We start from the raw sequence: 24,757 nt of genomic DNA, 5'->3' as shown, positions 1-24,757 counted from the left end.
TCTCGATCTTTCTCTCTCTCTTAATCCCTTCGTCACGTGGTACCCCGCAGCCAATCCTCCGTAGACAGCATTCACCATTCTCGATGGTTCCCTGTCAATCCCGGGACCACGCCTCTGATCCGGCTCCCCATTAGCTGGGGCCCCGAATGGCCAGGCCACTCCCCCCTGCTAACACGCCGCGATCACGCAGAGGCCATGTTCCCTGTCTCAACCCTTATTGGCTACAAAGCAGGACCGGCAAGCCAATCCCCACGTGAACCCTCTATGGCTGTTATTACAGAAACACAGAGACATCCCCACCACACGAAACACAAAGAAACCCCCGTATAGCCTGTAAGAGACTGTAGGGGCAAGTGCTGTTAGCGAGCACCTATGAAGGCCGGCACGGCACACAAGAGGGTGGGTGGCCAACACCACGCCCGGCCGCCTTTGTCTCCCTAGTGGCGATGTTTACACATTGCACCAGTACTCATTTGAGGCTGAGTCGAGCTAGGGGAGGCCCAGGACCGGTTCAGATAATCGTCACCGGTGTTGGCCGTGAGCGGGAAACGAACCCGGGTCGCCAGGTTCGTAGTGCAACATAGCGCTAACCGCTACACCACCGCCCCCCCTCACACATCCACCCACCACACACCCACCACACTTCCACCCACCACACACCCCCACCACTCACCCATCCACCACACACCACCACCACACTTCCACCCACCACATACCCACTCACCCATCCACCACGCATCGCCACCACACTTCCATCCACCACACTCCCCCACCACACACCCATCCACCACACACCCCCATCACACATCCACCCACGCACCACAAACCCCCACCACAAGCATTAATGTCGTTTTTACTCTGAAACAGCTGTGCATGAGGCATTTCTGTCATGCCGAGTTAAGATCTTGAATGCTTACCTTAATTTTCATTTCAATTTGTGTCCAACTTTGGTAAGAGGAGATGAAACAGCGCAAAATGCCAGCGGGAAGGCACAGTCAGAACCATTTTTGGTTGGTGATAGTGGAAGTTAGTTCAAACTGCCATCTAACACACTTTTGCACCACAGCCCCAAGTGAAAATACTGCACTGACACAATTTCCAGCCAGCAAAGGGCTTAAGTTGCTTCTCAATTCAGCCACTACAAACCTTCGCTTAATAGACACTGTTAGATTACCGCAGTTTAATAAAAAAAAAAAACTTGTAAGCCACAGCGCTTCCTTGAAATTCAATCACGTGACAAATTATAATTGGAACATACATATATATAAATGTCTTTGTCAATGTTGTTAAATCCCAGATGGTGGTAATGCGGCAGAGTTGCTCAGCTCGCAATCCCATTCACGTTCCTGGCAGGGGTGCGACTCAGCCTGTCAGCTCTGTGCGGAGTTGATAACATAAGTAGAACTTTTTTAGAAATCCAAAAGCGGCTGGTCTTTTGATAAACTGGCTCTCAGCCACAACAAATTCCACCAATGACTCAGAGGCTACCAAGTGGGATGAGCACTGTCTGTTGCTAATTTGACCAGGGAGACACTGTTTAATGCATTGGCTTTGTCAAACATAACTATTTGCAAGTATTACGGATACCCGTTGGCTTTCATTCCGCTCATTCAATATTTCCAAATACAACCAACCGGGTATGGGAAGGTGTTACATATCCATTAGTGTGCACGATTTTCCAAACTTGTTTTCATTTGAGTTGCTTAAAGCTTTCACGCTGCAGGCAGACCTTGCCAAACACAGGGGTTACGTTCCTGAAAAATGCCGTGTTGGGTAAAAATTGTTATTGTACTCAAGGATGCCGAGTCACTTTTTAAAATTTCGCTTCGACACAAAAACCCCCGTCGCCATTGCAGTACTCTTCGCGCACAGCTGCACTCACGCCCAATGCTCCCCTAATACTGAATTGCCAGGCCGAAGGCACTGAACGTGAATTATTATCTACCTAGGCGTCTGTATTGCTAATGTCCTCATTGACTGGTCGGCTAGAGATGCATGCGGCATTGTGTGAACATTTGCATTGTGCCGTTGGGCGTGTTGGTAAATAAATGGCTCTCACAGTCGGTCCATTCACACCTTCCAACAGATGCGGCACTCCCAGGGCACTTTTCGACCGGAGATGAGAATGTTAACAGCATCACGCGGCGGTTAACAGTGGTTAATGTTTTTTTGGTTAACGTTCCATCTCCCATAGGACCCCATGGTTTCGACGAATGTAAACATATCTATTAACGGTACGTTTACGTTATATGCACGCGGGCGACAATTTTGGCGGATCCAAGCGCTAGCAAGTGGGGCTGAACCACGCTTCAGCCAATCAGCGACGCCCATTTATGAGCGTTTAGATCTCGACTGGCTTTGTTTACATTATGTTTTCTGTTTTAGCAGTGGGAACAGCTCTCTTGCAGACTAAGTGATTTTTACTTATTTTTCAACTCACGAGTGAATTCTATTAACAGTCAATTCGGTTAACAGTAGTTTTCGTGGAATGGATTTAAAACGTTAACCAAGGGACTACTGTCTAGCCAAAGCATAACCCCGTGCACTGGAAAACTTACCTCATTCGGTAAACCGTGCGTATTATAGCCGAAACACGTGTCCGATATAGCCACGTTGGGTGAGGTTTTCCTGTAACTGAAACTGGAACGTGCATTCTAGAAGTACTTCAACAATTTGTGTCCAGGCATTGGTAAAAAAAAGCTTGGTCAAAGTTACTTCATCCAGTATTGCTTCGGCCTTGCCAAGCACGTAAACATTTTCACCGGTACATACTGCTGACAGTGACTGCTTTGTGAATTTAGCCTCCAGACAAGCTTGTCTGGCCAATTTTGAAAGAAAAGGTTACACGCTGCCCTCAGAAAGATACAAGGCCTCCTGCCTGCAGTGGAATGAGCTGTCTTAACCCCTTGTTATTTCATTTGAATTGAATCCTCATACAACTGCACAGATCCAGGTGGGGCAACTTGCCTGCCTCATACAAGCCAGTTATTTCAAATCCAACTGGGAGGGGGGCAATAAAATGATTACCACTTTGTCGGCACTGGTTGCCCTGTAGGCAGACCAGTTCCCTCCATAGGATTATGGAATGTCCAGCCCTGGCTTTAGGCAACCAGCAAAACAAAAGACACTGATGTCATGCAATTCAAATGTAATACACTTGGTGCTAGCAGTCACATCTCTGCATTTAAAACTGCAATAGTTACACGGTGTGTTGAGTTCACTAGCCTCTAGGCCCGAGCGTTCTTTGCCCAACAACTATGCAACCCTTTGTCATTATGAACATCGTCACCTGTGTTAGTTTCCTGAGCACGGCTAACATGAGTCAGTGGCACCTGATATCTGAACCAGCCCTGACCACCCTTGACCAACCTGCACTGGCCAGTATGATCAAATATGATCAGACAGCGCTCGTGACGAGCACGGCTTGGGGAGACTTTCGTTAGGCAGCAGACTGACAGATGGTTACTCTTAGGTTTTTTCAATAAAGTCACGTAGGAAGTTTTTTTTCTAATTAATAAAAGTAAAATAAATTAATTTTTATGAATTTTAATTTTACCTACGTGACTTTACCGAAAAAACCTAAGAGTATGAACCCTTACAGTCACGAAAGCTTCAAATCTAGAATTGACAAATGGCTGTTGAACATTCTTTTTTTAATAAGTATTATTGCCATTATTAACCTTCATCATCAACTTATTTGATCATTACCGTCATGTGTTTTTCAGCATCTTTAGAGCCACTGTTATCATCGTCATCATCTTCAGTTATAATTACCACCATCATCATTGCAAATTGCCATCATTACTCCAATTATCTTCGTCATTTTAATATCGTCTGCATCATCATCTTTTTTATAAGAAGCACTAAGCCATTCCACACTTTGGCGGAGGCTGGCGCAGCTATCACACGGTCGCAAACGTGTGCACTGATTGGCTATGAAATGTTTTGCAAGGAAACGGCCCACAAACCGCTTCACACATTCGGCGCAATTGCTTTTGCGGAACCTCCAACTAACACCAAAATTCTTCAAAAGTGTGAAAAAAAAAACCGTACGTGAATCAAACCCAAAGTGTGAATTTTACTGAAAGTACACGCTGCGTGCTAATTTTTATGGAAGCAAATGACAACAGTGAATTTCTTTTCAAGAGCAACAATTGTGTGCTGACGTTTTTGTCCAAACAGATTTAATTACAATTCTTAAACTCTGCCTCGTTGAAGTATTTCTCTCAGGCTGATGCCCCCCCCCGTCCCGAGTTAGGAGAAGCATCTCTGGATTAAACATTTCCAAGCCAATATTTGGTTTATTGAGATCTAAAACATTTATAGATCTCTGTATAAATGAATGGTTGTTGCTTCAGTGCATTAGTATAGTAATACCGATAAAAAAGCAAAAACAGTTTAATTGCTCTCTCGTTTTTTCCCCCCCAGATGCCTAAGGGTTTGACAGATCAATGTAAACATTAACATTTGTTTTAAAATGGCTATGCTGTACAGCTTTGACTTCATCTAGTCCTTTGCAAAGTCTAGCCCATTAAAGCAACTAATACAGAGCACAGGAACACCTCGCACTTTCGTCTGGTTAGGGACCAGAGCATGGACGAATGTCAAAAGTGGAAGAATGTCAAAGCAGAGCCTTTATTTAGCTTGCAAATTCATTTTGGGCCAGCAAAAAACGTACATGCAAAAAACGTTCCTTCGGAGTGGGCAGGTAGGAACTTGGTTGGACAGCGCATTCGTGCACGAAAGAAAGCTCGCGGTCACGTGACGCACTTCAACCAATCCGGGAGTGTACATGTTTGGGAGGGGCTATGCACGACAGACAAATAATCCCTGGTGGGCAGTGTGGAACTGTTGTTCCTACCTGTATAACTACAGTAACTATAGAACACATGCGTGCGAAACCTAAATAAACAGAAATAAAATAAACATGAGAATAAATAAGCAAATCTAAAAAAACTAAATGATATCTTTAAATATTTGTATTCTTGCGTAAGTGGACGATGAATATATCGGTGGTTTAGGGGGAGTCTAGATTCAGAATATAGGAAGGAGAACATTTGTGAGGATGAGGTTCATCATCAGAACCGCAATGCAACTGTGCCGTCTTCTAATGAGTTTGGTATGCACTGGCGTAGATTTTTTTTTTCCTCTAACACTTTCGCTTTATTCTTAAGAATTGTACTGACTCCTGTGCGAGGTACGCCGAGCTTGCGACTCATATCAGCATGGGACATGCCTTGCTCATTAAGTTTGACTATGTCAAGCTTTTCTCGTAAATTGAGAACCTCATGGGTTATTTTAGCTTTACTATCACCACACTTAGGACCCATTGTGAATATATTAAAGCACAAAAATAAGTATTTTACAGTAATCACAAAATAAGCACAGTATGAATACTATATTCTTTGTTATTTCGGTAAAGTCACGTAGAAGGGAAATAATAATAAAATAATAAAAATATAAAACAAAATCCTCACGACGTTTCGACTGCAACACAAGCAATCATCCTCACGTGTTTTATAATCACGAAAATAACTATTAACACTGTAGTATTATACTGTTATCACAAAAATAACTATGAATTGTTTACAGTATAATCACATAAATAAGTACAGTATTAATAATATATGAATAAACACAAATATAAGAGATGCTCACTGAACGACTTCTATTCAAAGTACTCTTAGTTCTTTGAGTAAAGCCACGTAGGTAAAAAATGAAATTAAAATTAATAGAAAATAAAATAATAAAATCTCGACGTTTCGGAGGCAACACAAGTCTCCGTCATCAGGTGGGACCGTCACAGCCACTTGATGCAGCAAATCTGGCTGTGACGGTCCCACCTGATGACGGAGACTTGTGTTGCCTCTGAAACGTCGTGATTTTATTTTTTTATTTTTTATTAATTTTAATTTCATTTTTTACTTACGTGACTTTACCCAAAGAATTAAGAGTATGAATCCTTGCAGTCACGAACGCTTCAAATCTAGAAGTCTATTCAAAGACTGAGCGAAAAAGACGGCGCGTGGCGCAAACGTCGTGGAAGGTTTGGGGTGAAATCGGACGAAAGATGAAAGCCGCGTGGACAAAATTTGAAATGTCGTTATAGTTGAAAACGGCCGAAACAGCGAAGCGATGAAAGTCAAGGTATCACTGTATTACGGATAGGAGAAACTGCAGGCACGCAGGTCTCTGGGGTTGTGCATAGCAAATGTATAAAGCATTTTATCACACAAAAGTCTGGTCATCATTGCAGCAGCTTTTTGCTAACCACCGAATAAAGACAAGTCACTGCATCGCTTGCTTTCAGATGCGCTTCTGCGGCCGTCTGGAATGCTCTTCTTTCTAACATTAGGAAGCCACTGGAGCTAGATTGAAAACGAATTTCTTTGAAAATATTTTTGTGTTTAGTTTGTTATCCTTCCCCCGCACCTCCGATCAGCACAGTTGGCTATGTACGGTGTGAAAGAAGTTAAACATACATAGATATATATTTCCTTCAGAGTTCACAGGATCATTTTGCCTGCCGCCACACGAATCGTAAAAGTCAATGGGTTTCATTTGAAAATATTTTACACGGTTAGATGAGTAGGGTGGAATGTCCCTGAAGTGTTGTTATATTTATCCTCATCTTACATTTATGGAAACATGATCAATACATCTCCTATCCTAATATGGCATTAAAATCCGATATTTTGACACCTGCTTACAAATATTTCGTTTCGTAGAATGCTGAAGGTAAAGGTGCAGCCATGCAATTGCTTGCTCACTCCACTGCTAGAGGGTCGCTGCTAGAGAGAGCTCTAGAGAGAGCTCCTCGAGATGTTACTTGGCCTACTCTTCCGCACTGACCAGACATCAAATTAGAACCAAAGTGTCAACGCTCTTCAAACGGGCATGGAGCAGTGGTGATCGACATCGGTGGCCCTGAGCCAGGAGTAAACATTCACCGTTCCTGTGGCAGAGGCCTCGGCTGTTCTTGGCATGAGCAGTGTTATTTAAAGAAACAATAGCACTCGCATTATGAAGCTTTGAGCAACAATAGGCTGAGTCAATCTCTGACTGGGATTTTAATTTGTATGTTCTCCTTGTGGTCGCGTGGATTTTTTTCTCCGGGTACTCCGGTTTTTGCCTCCGCATTTTAAAACATGAATTGAGATTATTTTGATTATTTTGCATAAATGTCCAAGTTATACGATTCTTAGTTAAGCTATCATTTGTGGCCAGGGCGCTTCTGAAAAACAAGTTAATACCTTAGTGGGCTTTGCCTGGTAGGATGGGGATGGTTTAGTTTGATTTGTTTGTTTACCTTTCCTGTACTTTGTACTGCTATCATGTTTTTGTATTGTTTGTTGTTGAAAGTTTTTACCCGCCCCTATTGGACATTTGTGAAAAAGAGCTTTATAACTAATCGGATTCCTCCAATATAAATACACATTCTGATTCTGAATTTGTAACCCACGTGGTTGCGAGTCGAGTGGCATCGCCGCATCACCATTCGTTTGGATTACCTGTGTAATACTGCAGGTATGGAGAGATTATAATCGCGTCTTCTTTTTTTGCAATTGCAGAACACGTTTTTGAACGCAACAACGGAACAACAGATATTCAGTCACCTGCAGTTGCCTTTTGTGGAGCCTTGTTTCCGCAATGCTTAAGAAAAAGATTCAATTGGAAGCCAACTGATTTTTTTTTCCCTCCTGTGTCAAGTTCACTGAACAATTACAACGCACAACCATTATCTCTACACAGATGTGCATGCATGCGTACAATTGTGCAATGTCAGGTTTTTGTGTACAAGGTTTGTAAGCGGTTAAATTACAGTGCTCATTAAATGACATTACCTTAATTCAGCTCAAGTGTTACAGATATGCGCAGCTCTTTGAAATGCACGGCAAATTATTCTGATCCACGGCAAATTGAGTAGCAGCACCGCTATTTTTAGCATTAATTGTTAATGTTTGTGACATCCTATCAAAACCTAGACACGAGATGTACGCTATTCAGGTCAACAGAGATTATTCATTACAATTTTTCTTATTTTATCCCCTTCATATGTTTTTTTTTCATGCATTGTCACCTTTGTGACACCCATTTTACCCAGGGAGCCACACGGCCGCTTTGTTTCTTAAAACGTTAACAAGCAATTTACGAGCGTTCCTACACTTGTGTGACAATGGGTGATGCTTCATTATAGCCGGCGGCGAGGGCTGCCTTGGAAGGAGAAATAAATAAATATAAACCGCCCGCAACAGCAACACGGTGGAAGCGCATGTGTACCTTTGTTCAATCAATCGGTGCCTTTAATTCAGTTGGTAAAGTAGCAGCGGAATGTCCTTTAACGGTGACACGAGATTGGCTGCCGGTTGATCCTGGCCGAGCGGTCCGCGCGTTTGCCGCTTATTGAAGAGGTTTCTTGGTTCGAGCCCCAGCGGCTGCCCTGGGTAAAAATACGTCGGATGCGACACTAACGCGTGCACCCCGTCTGCTTCACAAGTTGAACGGACAGATCTCCTGTGCCGAGTAAGCCACGTGCACAAGGCGAATATGGTTCAAATTTGCAAGAAATCAACCGATTGCTGTACTTGGTAGACCATAGCCATCTTTGAAACAGAGCGCCCCAGCGTGACAGCCTTGCAGTATAAAAATGACGCGAATAACTCACGCGCTAAATTATTCAGATAGCACTGCTAATTTTATCCAAAGTATATCGTGAGATTTATATTGTCGTGAAGGTACTTTCCAAATGCATTTTTTGTAATTAGAGTGCTATTTGCTTTTGAAAAACATCTGTTGATAAAAGCATTAAATGTAATTACGGTGAGTGTGCCATCGTTGCAAATACTGAACCGATGTTCAAATGTTGGTTTCAATAAAATTACATACGTAAAATCAATTTGTGATTTATGTGTATTTGTGTATTGGAGATGTAAAAATAATGTTTCTACCTGCTTGTTCATGCTTGGCCTTGCCCATATTTCCCTTATGAATATATTCGTGCGTACGAACGTATGTCCTCGGCATTTAACTGAACAGTTGGTCACTGTTGTGAGGCATGGGTCGTGTCCATGGGAAGCAGTCCAATTCTATTCTTGTGTATGGTGGCAATATGTTCAGGAGTTAAACGTCAGTGTTGAGGTCTACTATCCACGACGAGAGGGCTTCAGGGGAGAGTTTGTGTAGGTTTGCTATTCCTCTTCCGTTGAAAGAGTGCTGACTATAATGGTTTACTGCGGTCCACAGTTCGGATTTCATTGACCACAATGACACTGCTGTGGCTTGTCTTGAATTTCTCGTTCATGAAAGAGATGTGCGAATCGGCCTGTTGGTGTTCTGATGTGGTTGATGATTAAACCATCGGTGTCTTCGAGGAATGTCAAAGCCAGGAGGTGAGATGTTTGCGTCTCGAATTTGGTATTTATACTGGACATCCGCGTTGTTCCACTGTTTGCCAGCGTTCTTCCGAATCTGGGTGAGATTCTAGGATGGTGACAGTGCTGTACTGTACTCTAACAATGCTGCAGTAGAGCCTAGGAGCATTTACGTAAAGATCAACATGCATCAGCATTATTCCCCGATAGAAATTAATGCACGACAGTTAAACCGTTTCATAACATGAACATAAAAGTTACCAGCATGGTTGTAAGCATAAATACATTAGCACGCGGTGCCTTTTTTTAATATAGATATGACATGCTCTCTACAAATGATCTGGTATGGATTATTGTGTGTGACAGATTGGCAGGCAAGAGAGGACACACGAGGGGATGACCAAAGGGGAGATGGAATGATAAACATCAGGGCAAGTGTTGAAGTATAATCAATTTCAGGTGCTCATAACTGTAGGTGGTAGCACATCATTATGGGGTCGCTTTCATCTCACAGTTATACAGTTTGATAAATTAAGGAGGCTGAATCGCATATAACACTGGTGTTTAAATATGTCCGATTGCTTAGCAAGCTGTCAAGGAAGGGAATCCGAGTTAGAATTTTGGGTCATGTAAAATTCAAAAAAAAAATTTGTGTTCTCATTTAAATTACCATAGATGATTGCTCATTACTGTCAATGACCCTATTCCTCAAACAGGGTCATTCTCTTGGAAGAATAATCAATGTTGATGTTCCACAAAGTAGTCCTCGTTTTATTGACTTTGGAGAGATGATGGCAGAGTCGACCAGGAATGAAATTTCCAACCTTCCTATTGTGAGGATGAAGCCGATGTTGAACGGGGCTCATCTCCTCATCTCTCCAGCATGCAGTGAGTTTAAAGCGACCAACGTCTTGGCGATGTCAGGACAGGCCAGAGGTGGATCATGAAATGGTGGGGGGCGGCGGTCCTGTAATTTCAACCTTTTCAAAATGGCCCTACATTACGAATTCAAACAATTAACTATAAATATATTTTCATGGTAAATATGAATAATCCACATTTTTTTAGGTCTCAAGGAGGTGGGGGGTGCACCTGGTGCCCCGAAGAATTTGCCAAAATCGGCTCATCTAACAATTGTTATTCCACCAAGTAAGGCTCGCCGAGCTATATCGCTATTTTTAAAATCGACCTGGCCACAAATGTATGTATGTTGAACTTTTTTCACAAGTAGCCAACCGTGCAAATCAGAGGTACGGGGGAAGGACATCGCTTACCATGTGCAAATGTCTAGCAGCCAAATGATTTAAACGCATGTTTCTAAATGTGGAGAAGAAAAACCGAAGAACCCGGAGAAAAATCCACGTGATCATGCAAACTCTATATACAGGCATCATGGTCGGGATCGAAGCTACGAAATCCTGTATACCAGGTGAGGTAGTTAACATCTCTCCACCGTGGCGCCCCAAAGAGAAGAGCTCGCTATGGGCGGCGAGTGGTTGAGTGTATGGACTTTCTACGTGGGAGGGGCTAGAAATTGAGAAGGCGTGGTTATGTAAAGTGGGCGGTGCTGCTGGACGAAGGGTCTGGCAGTGCACGGTGTATGCTGGTTGATGCTTTCTTTCATGTTATTATTATGGCAAGAACGCGAGCCCGGTACAATGCGCCAGAGGTTTCTGGAGGGGAACAGAACAACTGGGGTGGGGACTGTCGGCGCTTCAGGACCAGGCTGGTTGATTCTTACAAGTCATTGTCAATTCCAGAGTTCAACACTCAAACTGAAGCAATGTATCGAATATTCTGAGAGTAGTGCACGGTGACATTTTCTTTTTTATCCTGTAGATCGTTACGTATATGGGCCACTGTGGACCACATGAAATGAGAGCACTTGATTTGCTTTGCAAATATTTAACTGAGTGCATAACTTGACTGTATATTGATTATTGAAGAACATCTTTTTGGTTCTTTCGGTAAAGTCACGTAGAAGGGAAGTAATAAAATAATAAAAATAAAACATAATAAAATAATTCTCACGACGTTTCGGCCACAACGCACGCAGCCGTCCTCAGGTGAAACGTCGAAACGTCGTGAGAATTATTTTATTATGTTTTATTTTTATTATTTTATTACTTCCCTTCTACGTGACTTTACCGAAAGAACCAAGAAGATGAATCCCTGCAGTCACGAAAGCTTTAAATCGAAATTTATTGAAGAACACTCGATTAAAAGGATGACAGTGCTTTACTGGCTTTCAATGAGAAAAATCGTGCATATAAATGTTTTAAACCAATATGAGGATTAATTAATTATTCATTGAAATACAAGCCTCTGTTTTATCAGCTTCTCTTATTACCATTGTCCTGCAGAAACAATGTTGAGTTATAATAATACCACGGGAAATTTTTAATTGGAGATGCATTCAAGCTGTGGATTATTTGGACAAAGCCACGCAATAAAGACCTCTCCACCACCTATCCCACACAACAACTCACTTTAAACTTCCACGAATTTTACTTCGGTCCACCTACCAATCGACGTTCATCACTGAGCACCAGCTATTTGCAAGGCTGTGTATATAACATGGTAAAGCCACAGCCCTGCAATTTCTGGCTCATGCCACTGCTGGCGGAAGGGCTTCCATTAGTCGTAGCTCTCGAGAGAGCCCATATCAGCATCTTTATTCATCCTGGAAGAATCCGATTAGCTCTGATCTTATTCACGGATGTTCATATCGAGGGTAGTTTAGCATACTCTCTCACGTTTGCCAGATGTCTTGGAAGAGGTTGAAAACCCACATTTTACGATTAAACTAAACTATTTTTTTTATTTCTTAAATTATTTTTTCACCAGGTAAGGCCCACTGAGCTACATAGCTCTTTTTCAGAAGCGACCTGGCCACAAAATGATAGCCAAATGAAGTGGCTTACCATGTGGACATTTATAGCAACCAAATACTCGAAATGCATGTTTATAAGTGTGGAGGGTAAAACCAGAGGACCAAGAGAAAAACCCACACGACCACGGGGAGAACATGCAAACTCCAACTATACAGACGTCAGGGTCAGCAGCGAACCCACGCCCTCCTGTATACCAGGTGAGGTAGTTAACATATCGTCACCGTGGCACCCTGCTGATTGACTAAGGAGTGGACTCCTTTACACTGCTGAGTTGACAGAGGCGGGGGAATTAGAAAGCTTGCACCATTGTTTCGACTACCACACCAGGAGATTGAATCCATGTGTCAGCTTAATTGTAGGAAAATATATCCATACTATCAGAATACTTTTCTCTGTCAGATGAAATCCCTATCACAGACCCAGGGTCCCTTTGGCCACACATGCACCTCATAACCATTGCATCTTGCAAAGTAAACCGATAATTATTTTTTTTAACTGTCAAAAGCATGTTACATTTGCTAGAAAAGTTGGAGCACCTCTTCATGTTAAATCCAATTGTGCACCATTATCACAATATATTCATAAACTAAATATGTTCTAGCCTTTACAAAATACATTGACAAATAAATCCACTCAATAAATGAACAAACGAAAAAGCATGGTTGCGGAACAAAAAAAATCAAAGGCTTTTCCAACTGCGAGTGGCAATACAACTGTCAAATTATTTTCCAATTTCACATTAATGAGTTGTAGCAACAGCATTGTGTAAAAGTGAGCGTGCAAATTATTCGAAAACGGCAAACAGACAACTGTCAGATGTGTCGGGCTAAAACGTGGCAGCATTAGAATTCTACCAACCTAATACGCTCACTCGTGGGAAGCAGGATGAAAAGTTGCATTGATTGTCACCGGACATTTTGACCTTTAATAATCATAACTTTTTCTTGGCTTTGTGCTCAGCGGGGCATTGATTTGGAGTGCATTAGATTCACAAGCTCACCAGCTGCTCAAAGGACAGGACCCAAGAGGGAATAGAATAATAACCCTCTAAAGTGTGTCATCCCGATGAATACGCACAACCGTACAATGCCGGGGGCTGCGTGTGGCTTGGCCTTTCGGGGGCATCTTCCGTTGGATGCCAAGATTTTTTTGCCACTTTTTTAATTTTAAAGCACGAACAGACTGTGCAAATTACGTGCACAGTTCGCTTGAGATACGATGTTCAATATCAAATATCCACCACAATCCGGGAAATTATATGCATTTAAATCCCCAAAATATGGCCCCTTAATCACTTGTGATGAGAAAAGCTGTGCACATTAACTACACATTTTTTTTGTAGATAAAATACTTGTAATATTCAAATCCTTCTAAAGTATTTTTTTAGATCTAAAATTGACGTAAGTTGTATGTGTGCAGAACTATTCAGTGATCATTTTTTCCATTGTCCCTGAGGTTTTCTTTTGTCATCGTTAAAGAAATATGCCACTGCCTGTCATTTTCACAGCTTCGTGTCTCCACTGCACACCCCATGGTATAACTAAGTTAACTTTCAAGACACTCAAGTGTGTACCTTCAAATATTTTTTTATCCCCAATGTGTCACTTAGAGAAATAAAAAAACTGCTCAAATAAATTCAATAGCTTGTGTTCCAGACCATTATCCTTGATTAAAATGTGTGAAATACTTAACAGCTTGGACAGACCAATTTGCATGGAACATGTGATATAACTTCACACACAACAACACCCTTGATGAAAGAAAATAAAAGCAATTATGTGTGGTCAGGGTTATCTTGTGGAAGTGGATCTATATCGAAGGAGCCATGTTATACTGGTAGGAACCTCCTGGTTACACCAGCCCACAGGGGATTATTGTGTCCATCCGTCCGTAGTGTATCCAAAAATGGGAGGGGTGGGGCTGGGTGGAGAGGGGAGGGTGGGAAGGGGCTGGGTGGGGAGGGTGGGGAGGGGCTGGTGGGGAGGGGAGGGTGGGGAGGGGCTGGGTGGGGAGGTTTGGGCTGGGTGGGGAGGGGAGGGTGGAGAGGGGATGGGTGAGGAGGGGCTGGGTGGGGAGGGTGGGGCTGGGTGGGGAGGGGCTGGTCACCCCGTGGTGCCCTTATAAAACTCAACGTTTAACCTACTCACGCCGGCTTGTGCCCGCCCTCACAGTCGGGCATATTTGCGGAATACACCACGCCGCCGTTGACCCTGGCCATTGACCGAGCAACCCAACGTTCCTACCAGCTCCCTCCGCAGGAATGTGTTTAGCCATCTATGATGACATCACTATTCTCCTGTGCACGCCCAATGTCTCATTCTGCGATGCGAGTCATACATTCTGGGAAAAGTCTTAAACCAAGTGGTACCATCTTATCCTGTGGAGCTCATTTAATTCAATGAGGGTGCATTGGCTTAATTTACCCTGAACTTGATTTTACAGAATGCTTTTATGATCAGGAACCATTTCATTCATCCGGCTCGACCAGCTAAGGTCAACGGGAAGGAAGCTTGACGAATGTGGCTCTCATTCCCACAACTTGTTGATGAAGTTGATGAGGAGGATGATGATGACATTGCCACTGCTGTCGATGATGCTGTGAAAGCCGCAACTGAGCTCTCATACACGCTTAGAGGGGGAAAATAATAATGAAACATCTGCACAGAGAGATTTAAAAAATTCACCTCCCGTTTTACTGTCTTATCCGGGCCATCTCACAGCTCCTGGGTTCTGGAGTTTTCATAAATCTGTACCCAAGCCACAAACCCCTTCCTTCAAAGCAACGGATTGCAAGCATTATACATACATACATACACACAGATACACGCCCATTTCAGGCCGATTTAGATTCCGAAAGACTCAGGACAGGTTTATTATATACCACTCACCACTGATGGTAGCAGTGGGTTGGCAATTAAACTGAAGTTGCTGGGTTCATAGCGGAGTGCACGAACCACTGTGCTCTTCATCTTATACACACATAAACACAGATTTACATTCACAAAGATCCACCATATAGCCTTAACATGGAGTTGGAACAAGCGTTGTTAGCGACCACCTATTAAGGCCGGCACAGCACTTCACCCGGTAACATTTGTCTCCCTGTACACATTGAGGCTGAGTCGACCTAGGGGAGGCCCAGGACCCGTTCAGATAATCGTCACTCGTGTTGGCCGTGAGCGGGTGTCGAACTCGGGTCCGCCGGGTTCTTAGAGCAACGCACTAACCACTGCGCCCCAGAAAGACACACACACACAGACACATTAGCACGTGTGTGCATGAAACAGATGGAGCCCGATTTGTCGACTTGCTCCGTGGACAGGGTTAAGCGAGCTGACATCGGCACGCATTGCCACGATTTCCCACGCCACTCCACCAGCTACCACCGATTCGCTGCAAGTTTTTATTTTGCGGAATGGGGATCGGCCCATCCGAATCGGCGAATCGGGTCTAAAATGTCACGTAAATGTGGTCCAATAGCATTCATTTATCTTAAATGTCCAGCTATTGCCGCAATTCAAGAAAAACTGGCACTAAAATGTACAAGAATCAGGCCCAGTGTCTTGATCCATGGCTGCAATGAGTACGTGCACCTCCGATTAGCACGGTTAGCTACATACGGTGCGAAGTTCAACATACATATGTGTGGTGGCACTCATCCGCATTCACAGCTCTGAGGCAGTGGTGGAAGATCAACATCCGACAATGTTTGTTGATGTCTCGCATAGTGGTAGTCATTTGTTGGTAGGATCACGGGCTGAACCCGGTAGGATGATGGGATTTTAACTTATCGTATCGCGAACGATTGATGTAGAGCAACAACAATTATCATTTCCATACTCTTTGGTTCTTTCGGTAAAGTCACGTAGGTATCAAATTAAATCAATCTTACGACGTTTCGGCCGCAACACAAGCGTCCATCATCAGGTGGGAAAGAGCATGGATTCCTGCAGTCGCGAAAGCTTCAAATCAACAACTATCATTTCCATTGTGGTTGAGCCAGATTCTTGCGTCAGGAGTGGTGGAAGACTGGGATTTAAATTGAGATATGTGAGTCAGTCACTCTTACGGCAGCACGAATTAGCCGGCCAATTTCCAACTCGTATTTCCCACCGTTAAGTTTTATTTTCGAAATGCAAGGCTATTTCGAATTACAGTACCGATGAAAGCTGTGAGTGTGTATTAATTAGTTCGCAAAGCTCGCGTGGGTAGATCAGACGCGCGATATATTCGGGAAGATCATAATCGATGCATGAAACTAACACTTCCTTCTGGCAGATGTCCAAGCACACAAAGCAATCTAATCTTAGAGCAGCCGCGTTTCCACGGGAAAGATAAAACCTGCCATGATGTGCAAATGTCACTTATACCGCTTCACCGTGCACCACAAACATCCTTCCCTGACTGATGACCATGAATGCGAATGGATGCGGCGTAATTATAACGTGACGAGAGCTGGCAGTTATTCTGCAGAAGGTACAGTATATTGAGATAAATCTTCACAATGCACCGGCTTGGTTCATAACGCAACGCCTTTAGTAAACATTATATGAGCATACTGCAAAATATTAGTGTTTTTTTCCCCTCTCTCTTCTGCATAAACGATTTAAGCTGACCTGAAACACAAGCTGTGATGGAGACACCAACAGATGGATGGGATGTGTTTGTACCTGCTGCGCTACGAGACAATGGGTAGCACCTGCAGAGACGATGGGACCGTATGGCCGGGTACAGCATGATGACAGAGTTCTGTTGCGACTCACACTGAGCGTGGCGATACAGAACGTACTGCCAGGACTGGCCCGACCTGGGAGCATGACATCAGTGTTCCACACGGCGCTGGTTTCCACACAGCCCGGATCTGCACTTAGCACCGGTACTGCACTTAGCACGAGTTCTGCACGCGGCACGGGTTCTGCACACGGCACGGGTTCTGCACGTGGCACGGGTTCTGCACGTGGCACGGGTTTTACACACGGCACGGGTTCTGCACATGGCACGGATTCTGCACAAGGCACGGGTTCTGCACGTGGCACGGGTTCTGCACACGGCACGGGTTCTGCACGTGGCATGGGTTCTACACATGGCACGGGTTCTGCATAAGGCACGTGTTTTGCACATGGCACGGGTTCTGCACGTGGCACGGGTTCTGCACACGGCACGGGTTCTGCATAAGGCACGGGTTCTGCACACGGCACGGGTTCTGCACACGGCACGGGTTCTGCATAAGGCACGGGTTTTGCACATGGCACGGGTTCGGCACGTGGCACGGGTTCTGCACACGGCACGGGTTCTGCACACGGCACGGGTTCTGCATAAGGCATGGGTTCTGCACGTGGCACGGGTTCTGCACACGGCACGGGTTCTGCAAAAGGCACGGGTTTTGCACATGGCACGGGTTCGGCACGTGGCACGGGTTCTGCACACGGCACGGGTTCTGCACACGGCACGGGTTCTGAACCTGGCACGGGTTATGTGTAAGGCACGGGTTTCCACACCTTAAAGCAGTGGTTCTTAAGCTTTACTGCAGCCTTGCACCCCTTTAGTTTTCAATCGTGAAACACATGTACAATGTTAATAAACACATAGGGGTTTGATGAAACAAAGTAGTTGTAATTATGTGCCCGTGCTTAATTTGTGTTTCGATGATTTACCTTCTAACAAAAACGTAGCCACGTCTCGCACCCCCAGGGGATGCGTGCACGCCAAGTTAAGAACCACTGCCTTAGAGCATCATGTCACATGCGATATAAAAGGTTTAAGGACACGTTTGCCTCCTTCACTTACTTCTCTGCCCCCATATCCTGTTCATCAAACCTTGCTTCAAATACCCCCCAAAAGCCACCTGTAAAATACTACAGCGCTGACGTTGATGGTTGTGCCCTCTTCGGGTTATACCACGTGCTGTTTGGAATGCTGCCCGACGCTTCACTTCACGTGCTTGCACCAAAACGTCCGACATAGTGCCGGACAGCACGTGGTACAACCCGAATATCGTACCGTACAATATCTGCGCGCCACCTGTGCAATGTAGACTGCCGTGACTGATCCTCGCATCTCTTGAGACGTTGTACCTCTTCTTGAGCTATGCAAATGGTGTCTTGCAAGCAAGAAGAAAAAAAGTTGTAGACTCGAGAGAGAATGGAAGAAATAATGCTGGGAAATGCACTAAAACAGCGGGGGCCAATCCACCAAACACCACGATTCATTCTGGTGGAGAGTTCAACGGGCTCCGAGATTCACCACAAAGCGATGAGCAACAATTAGCACTGTAGAGTACACGGTGCCGGATTAGCCCCTTAGCACAAGTAGCTACACATGTAGCTACGGGCCACGCACTTTAAAGGGCCCCGCGCTAAATGCTTTCAAGCTATCAATTCCGGCTCAGTGATTCTGCACTTGCTATATTACTATAGTACTATACTGCCTTCAACTTTTATGAACGACTGGGTGTTTAAGGTGAGCGATTTGTTGTATTATCTGGCTTCATAGCAAATGAAAAAATACAATAACTTTACTATGCAAGTTATAAATATACGTGTTTTAACATTCTTGATTTTAAGCTTTCGTGACTGCAGGAATCCATACTCTTTGGTTCTTTCGGTAAAGTGTTTTATTTTATACCTATGTGACTTCACCGAAAGAACCAAAGAGTATGTTTTAATATTGATGTTTTTTTTTTATTTAGGGCCCCTTTATAACATATGCTACAGACCCCGCACTAGCTTAATCCGGCACTGAGAGTAGCGTACTCATGCAATCTATTGATAGCAGTTATTAACTTCTGAAACATATGAATTCCTAGTCGGGGATTTGTATTTGCCATCAGCCATGACGAAACTTGTATCAGTTACCAGGTTTGAATAATCTTGCTGAAATGGTAGAAAATAAGTATAACCCGTAAAAACAAAGTTTTTCACTCTAAATCCTTTATATGCGTGGCGGCTAGAGTCCTCTCGTCCTCTGGCTTGAGATGGCTGCCACCTATGGGTCAGATGATTGTCTGCAGTATTAAACAATTGGTAATTAAATATTTAATTTGTTTTCCCTAAACAGTGTAAAATTTTGGAAAAAATTTTTCACGAACATTAATTGTCTCGCACAACGAGTCTGTGTGCAAAATGTCAGCTCGATTGGATCACGGGAAGTGGGTTAAAAAACGACCAAAAGGTTTGCATGGTCGTAAGCAAGCAAGCAAGCACGCAAGCAAGCAAGCGAACTTAATATAAAGGATTTAAAAAATAGGAATGCCATGTCTTGACTCTTCTCCTCCAGGTCACTGCCCAATGCCCCCACCACCTCGCCCTGACATGCCTCGCCTGTGACCACAAATAACATCTCTACAGTCAATTCAAATGTAAAAAAAAGTCCCCTCAATCCTCTCGACAAGACTCATCCCTCACCACCTGTAAACCGAAGCCCTACATTAGCACGGTAGGCTACATACGGTGCGAAAGAAGTTCAACATAAACACACATTACCATCTGCGTCAATGCCACCATTCCATATCCCTCAATGCTGTTAACCCCGGCAAATGTGTGTCATATCTCTAACCTCGCTTTCCTTATTAAAGCCCAAGAAAGGGTAACGTACTTCCACCTCTATAAACACTTCTCCCTACATGGCCTATACTGGCATGTAAATTAACTGCAGGTATAAAGTATATATTTTGAAAACTTTATTTCTAAGACGTATCAACATTTCCATGTTAGCTTTGGTGAACGATTCAATTAAAAAACAAGTGTCTTTTATACAAGCTGGAGTAGCCATATGTACACACATACTTTTCAGGCAGTCTGTTCAATAGGCTTTGTTGTGCTGCCAAGTTGGCAGTCCGGACTTAAGAACAGTCACATATATCCGAGCACGCGGTAATTGCATGTGGAGTGACCAATGAACCTCCAGTGAAACAAACAGAATTTAATTGGCTTCACAATGGCATGGCGTGGCAGATACTGTATAGTATGGTACTCTTTTGGGATTGCTGTTCCGTATCATTTTGTACATTACAGAACTCATACCCTCATGAGAGGCCAATGCTTGCCAACGTAATGGTCAATTGGACCAACAGTGTTTGCCTTGCAATGAAGATGTACAGCATGAGACTTAAAACCACCTTGCACAATAATGAGGGCAACAAAGTTAATCAAATGGCAGTAGTGGCACAAATGATACTACGTAACAATAATAATAATAATCCACATTATAAAGTCGTTACACACATCAAGGGAGCTGTAATCACACGGCGGTGGTCAGGTGACTCAGGAGGCCAATGCCGCGTCACCTGTGATTAAACTCGATTCTCAATTCCAGTGAGTTGATGGTGTAAGCCCAGTCACCAGCAACTGCATGAAATCCATCACGACATTAGCTGTTTCATTTAATGCAAAGTTACTTCAGCTCCGATATTGAAACATTTCGGCTTCATGTGATATTATCGCTGATAAAAACAAGAATAGGTTTTACCCTTCATGGCAAACAAAACAGGTGTTAAGATGTTCAAACACCAAATAGAAACCTTTTGCAAGGAACCATGTCTGCATTAATCACACGTACTTATGGTGAACATGCAACCAAAAACATGCTCTGGTAATATATGCATTGTCTTTGAAACTGATTGGTCTACACCAGAGACAGCTTTCTTTAGGGCCTAGCCTCACCAGTGTTAGACTAGAGAACGCCAAAAGGCCAGAAAGGGTCAAATCTATTCTTATTTTTTCATACTTTGATACTGGCAAAAAAATGTCCCATGTTGATATGAACGCTCTTTTGCAGGGCACATAAAACATACGCAGCTGGTGTGATAAAAGGTGCCTCGTGATGAACTGGCTTCCAAGACAGTTCTGCGGCGTCAGCTTCTGGGGGACATTCGCTGGACAAGGTGGCGCAAGTAAAGTTGCAAGAGTCCCAGCATGGGGAGCGAAACGTCGGACAACATGCGATAGAACCTAACGACACATTGGAGAGCTATAGACACAACTGGTGCTACGCCAGGGGTAGGCACCCTGCGGCTCCGGAGCCACGTGTGGCTCTTTAAGGACCGTATTGCAGCTCTTGAAATATTGATTAAAAAATGTTTTTACTGAATTCGAAAAAAATTGCTCTTGTTATATTGTTTGCCGACCTCTGACCGTGGAAGTCCAGATTACCATGGAAGTCCAGTTGGCCATGGGAGTCCAGTTGACCATGGGAGTACAGTTAACCATGGGAGTCCAGTTTACCATGGGAGTCCAGTTTACCATGGGAGTCCAGTTTACCATGGGGGTCCAGTTGACCATGGAAGTCCGGTTTACCATGGAAGGCCAGTTGACCATGGGAGTCCAGTTTCCCATAGGCAGGAGTCGGCAACCTGCGGCTTCTGAGCAACATGCTGCTCTTTAAGGACTGCTTCGTAGCCGTTATTTATTAAGGACCCACCGTCTCGTGTTCACGCACATTGCAGCTCTTAAAATATTGATATTTTTTTTCCCGAATTCGAAAAAAATGTCTCTTCTTGTTTTTTTGGTTGCAAGCCCTTGTACGATCATATCCTCTGTTGCAATATAAGAAAACATATCTGACCTACGATGCGGCCAGACAATCTTCTTCTTTGTACGGCTGATGTTGATGGAGAGGAACAACTATTATTGTTATTTTACATTGAGGCGGTTGAGTCAGATAATTGCCTCCTTCATGCTTGTGAATCGGCCACTGTGTTGTTACATGTTTCATGGTCTGGGCCAGACAATTGCGGTTTGCAAAATGGGTTCTTTGAACTTGTTTGTCGATTTTTCAGTGTTCTCCACTCATACGTGTGGAGTTTCTCTGTGGGTACTCCCAATTTCCTCTGAAATGCTAAACACTCCCTCACATAATCAATCGTAAGATGGACATATCTAGATTTTGCCATGCACCAATTGCTGTGTGATCAAGTGAGATTTTTTTTTTGAGCAGCCGATGTTGACGTTCTCGTGAAAAGTTTATTACATTTTTTTAAAGAAAAGCATAATTCAACGGACATTGTGGTACAATGCTGGTCAGCAAAAGCTTATCTTGTGATAGAATGTGGCCACGTAGCATTGGAATTAAGCCGTATGTTAACACTGCACATTCACGTTTTGGGTTTTTACTGCTGAAGGGATCACTATTCAAAGAGATAATTTCTTTCCAATCGTGTTTAAATGCTTAGCAAACTAAGCTTGCAATCCAGAGGTTGTCTGTTTGATTTCCGGGCATAACAAGTTCATTAAATCGTCCACCTCTGTCCACCCAGCAGTACAAATGAGTACACTACAGTTCATCAGCAGGTAGTGTGTGTTGGGGTAGTGTGGGTACTCCCACCTGTTCCAAGACGCCTCTCGACGGGCTCTTTTGAGCTACCTCGAATGGAGACATTTCTACTGGCAGTGGCATGCGAAAGCAATTTCACGGTTGCACCTTTAGCTGTTTACATAATTACTCGACCACGCATTATGCTTGAGAAATGTACAGTATAAATGTGAATACTCAGAACGGAGTATATACTATGTATGTTATTGGTACCCGTTGCTACAATCTACACTCACACGAGGTCAACTATGATTTCATATGATGGGAGAAGCTTGCAACGGGATGTCTAGTTGGGTGATAAACTGAGATCTGTTGCCTCCCGCAACCGATCTCAGTGGGCAGGTTGATGCGATACGTTCCACGGTCTGCGACTCGTGGCCACAGTCGCACCTGGGGTCACATCCCTCATCGTCCACTCGTGACGCAGGTGGCCGCTGCGTCATCGCCCGTGTCCTGCACGGGGTCGGTAGAGTGACCTCCACTGTCTTGGAGGGAAGTCAAAGCCAGGCACCTCTGCTGTTGGGTCAGTGACGAGGCGTTGGCTCGTTGTGTTGCATGCGTCCCACGGTCCCGTCCGTCTGGATAACTGGGTCGGCGCAAGCCGCATGGACATCGGCCGCCGTCTCCCAGAATTGCCGGCGTGATTTTCACTTCTGAGCTTTGGAGGAGAGGAATTTCTTGCCGTGGAGATGTTGACGAGGTGCTGGTGCGAGCACATCGTTGAGCGCACGTGTTCGGCTGGTGTTGTCACCTAGGTGGATGTAAACAAATTAAAGCACTTAGAATGATGTCAAAATCAGCAGCGTCAGCAGTGCAGAAAAGCAGCGGCTTTTTGCGGGCCATCAAACTGTAATAAAGCTCGTTGAGACGTCTTCTGGAATCCGTCTTTAATTTAACTTATGTTACAGTTACTTCACGCCGCTGATAGGCAGCGTGAGAGGGACAGATGAACAGAGAGAGACGCACTACCACGTGGCAACTCGGAGCCCCGCTCCCACGTGGCCCCCTTCCTCTGTTCGTTCCCGTTCTGACCACGTGTCGTTCGTTTCCACCCCTATTTAATACCCGGGTCACGTGGTACGTTTCCGCCAATCCTCGTTAGCCTGCATCGAATCTTCCAGGCTCCCTCGTCAGCTCCTGGGACCACGCCCCTGACTCATCTCCCCATTGGCTGAGGCCAAAGCCAGCAGAACCAATCCTTATAGCTGTCACCTTTCCATCACGTCAGGGCCACGCCCCCAGGCTTCCCCCCATTGGCTGTAAACCAGGACCGGCAGAGCCAATCACCATGACGAGTTGTGATACATCAGTGAGCCGGATATATCCTCATATTACAAAACGAAGATGGTCACTGCATCGCGACCTTTCAGATGCACTTCTGCGGCCGTCCGGAACGCTCCACCTTCCGATGTTAGGAAGCCACTGGAGCTGTGCGCTTTTAAATCATTATTTCTTTAGAACTGCTTTTTGTGTTTAGTTTGTTGTCCTTCCCGTGCGCCTCCGATTAGCACGGTTGGCTACGTACGGTGCGAAAGAAGTTCAACATACACACGTACGGAGAAGAAGGCAGTCAAGCGTGTGTGATGCTGGCCACAACACCCCCTCCTGTGTCCCTCCATCCTGAATAAGTGCTCACTTACAGCATTTCCTTGAATAGATTTGAAAGGAGAAATAGGATATTGTTTTCCCTGTACTGATGCTCATTCTAGATTTTAAGTTTTCGTGACTGCACAGATCCATACTCTTTGGTTCTTTCGGTAAAGTCACGTAGGTATAAAATAAAATACATTAAATCACGACGTTTCGGGCGCAACACAAGCGTTCGTCATCAGGTGGGACACCCACAGCAAGAAACAATTGCTGAAGTGGGCAAAAGGGCTGCTGTAACAAGAGGCCATATAGGTAAGAGAAGGGGGGGAGGAGAGACAGGGAGGGTGGGGTGTGGGGTAGGGGGAGTGGAGGCTACAAGTAAGACACAAACATTCATATCATTTTCACCCCAATAAGGCTTAAGCCAACCTGTGTTGTTCTGTCTTGATTTGCAGTACTACTTCTCTGTCAGCACAGTTTACACTTGATCCGGGCACTATGCAATACCCTTGTCGTGCCAAGTATCAAGGTGTATTATTTATTCACTTGTGCATTTTGCATTCGAGCTACACGCAAGAAAAGCAGTGCCTCGAA

At 44.3% G+C, this 24,757-nt stretch overlaps 1 protein-coding gene across 1 annotated transcript in view; it reads left to right on the top strand.

The window, feature by feature from the left end:
- The window catches only part of LOC133345621 (DNA nucleotidylexotransferase-like), a 76,245-nt gene extending 67,367 nt beyond the window's left edge, over positions 1–8,878 (top strand). The window contains 1 exon segment of the mRNA XM_061556549.1: positions 7,572–8,878. Within this exon segment, the coding sequence (XP_061412533.1) occupies positions 7,572–7,658 (87 nt within the window). The 3' untranslated portion in view covers positions 7,659–8,878.
- Positions 8,879–24,757: the final 15,879 nt, after the last annotated feature.

The sequence above is a fragment of the Lethenteron reissneri genome, chromosome 22 (genome assembly GCF_015708825.2).
Source record: "Lethenteron reissneri isolate LAM-NWPU_2019-01 chromosome 22, ASM1570882v1, whole genome shotgun sequence".
Taxonomy (NCBI): Eukaryota; Metazoa; Chordata; class Hyperoartia; order Petromyzontiformes; family Petromyzontidae; genus Lethenteron; species Lethenteron reissneri.
The sequence above is the reverse complement of the archived record's forward strand: the minus strand, read 5'-3'. Positions and strand labels throughout refer to the sequence as shown.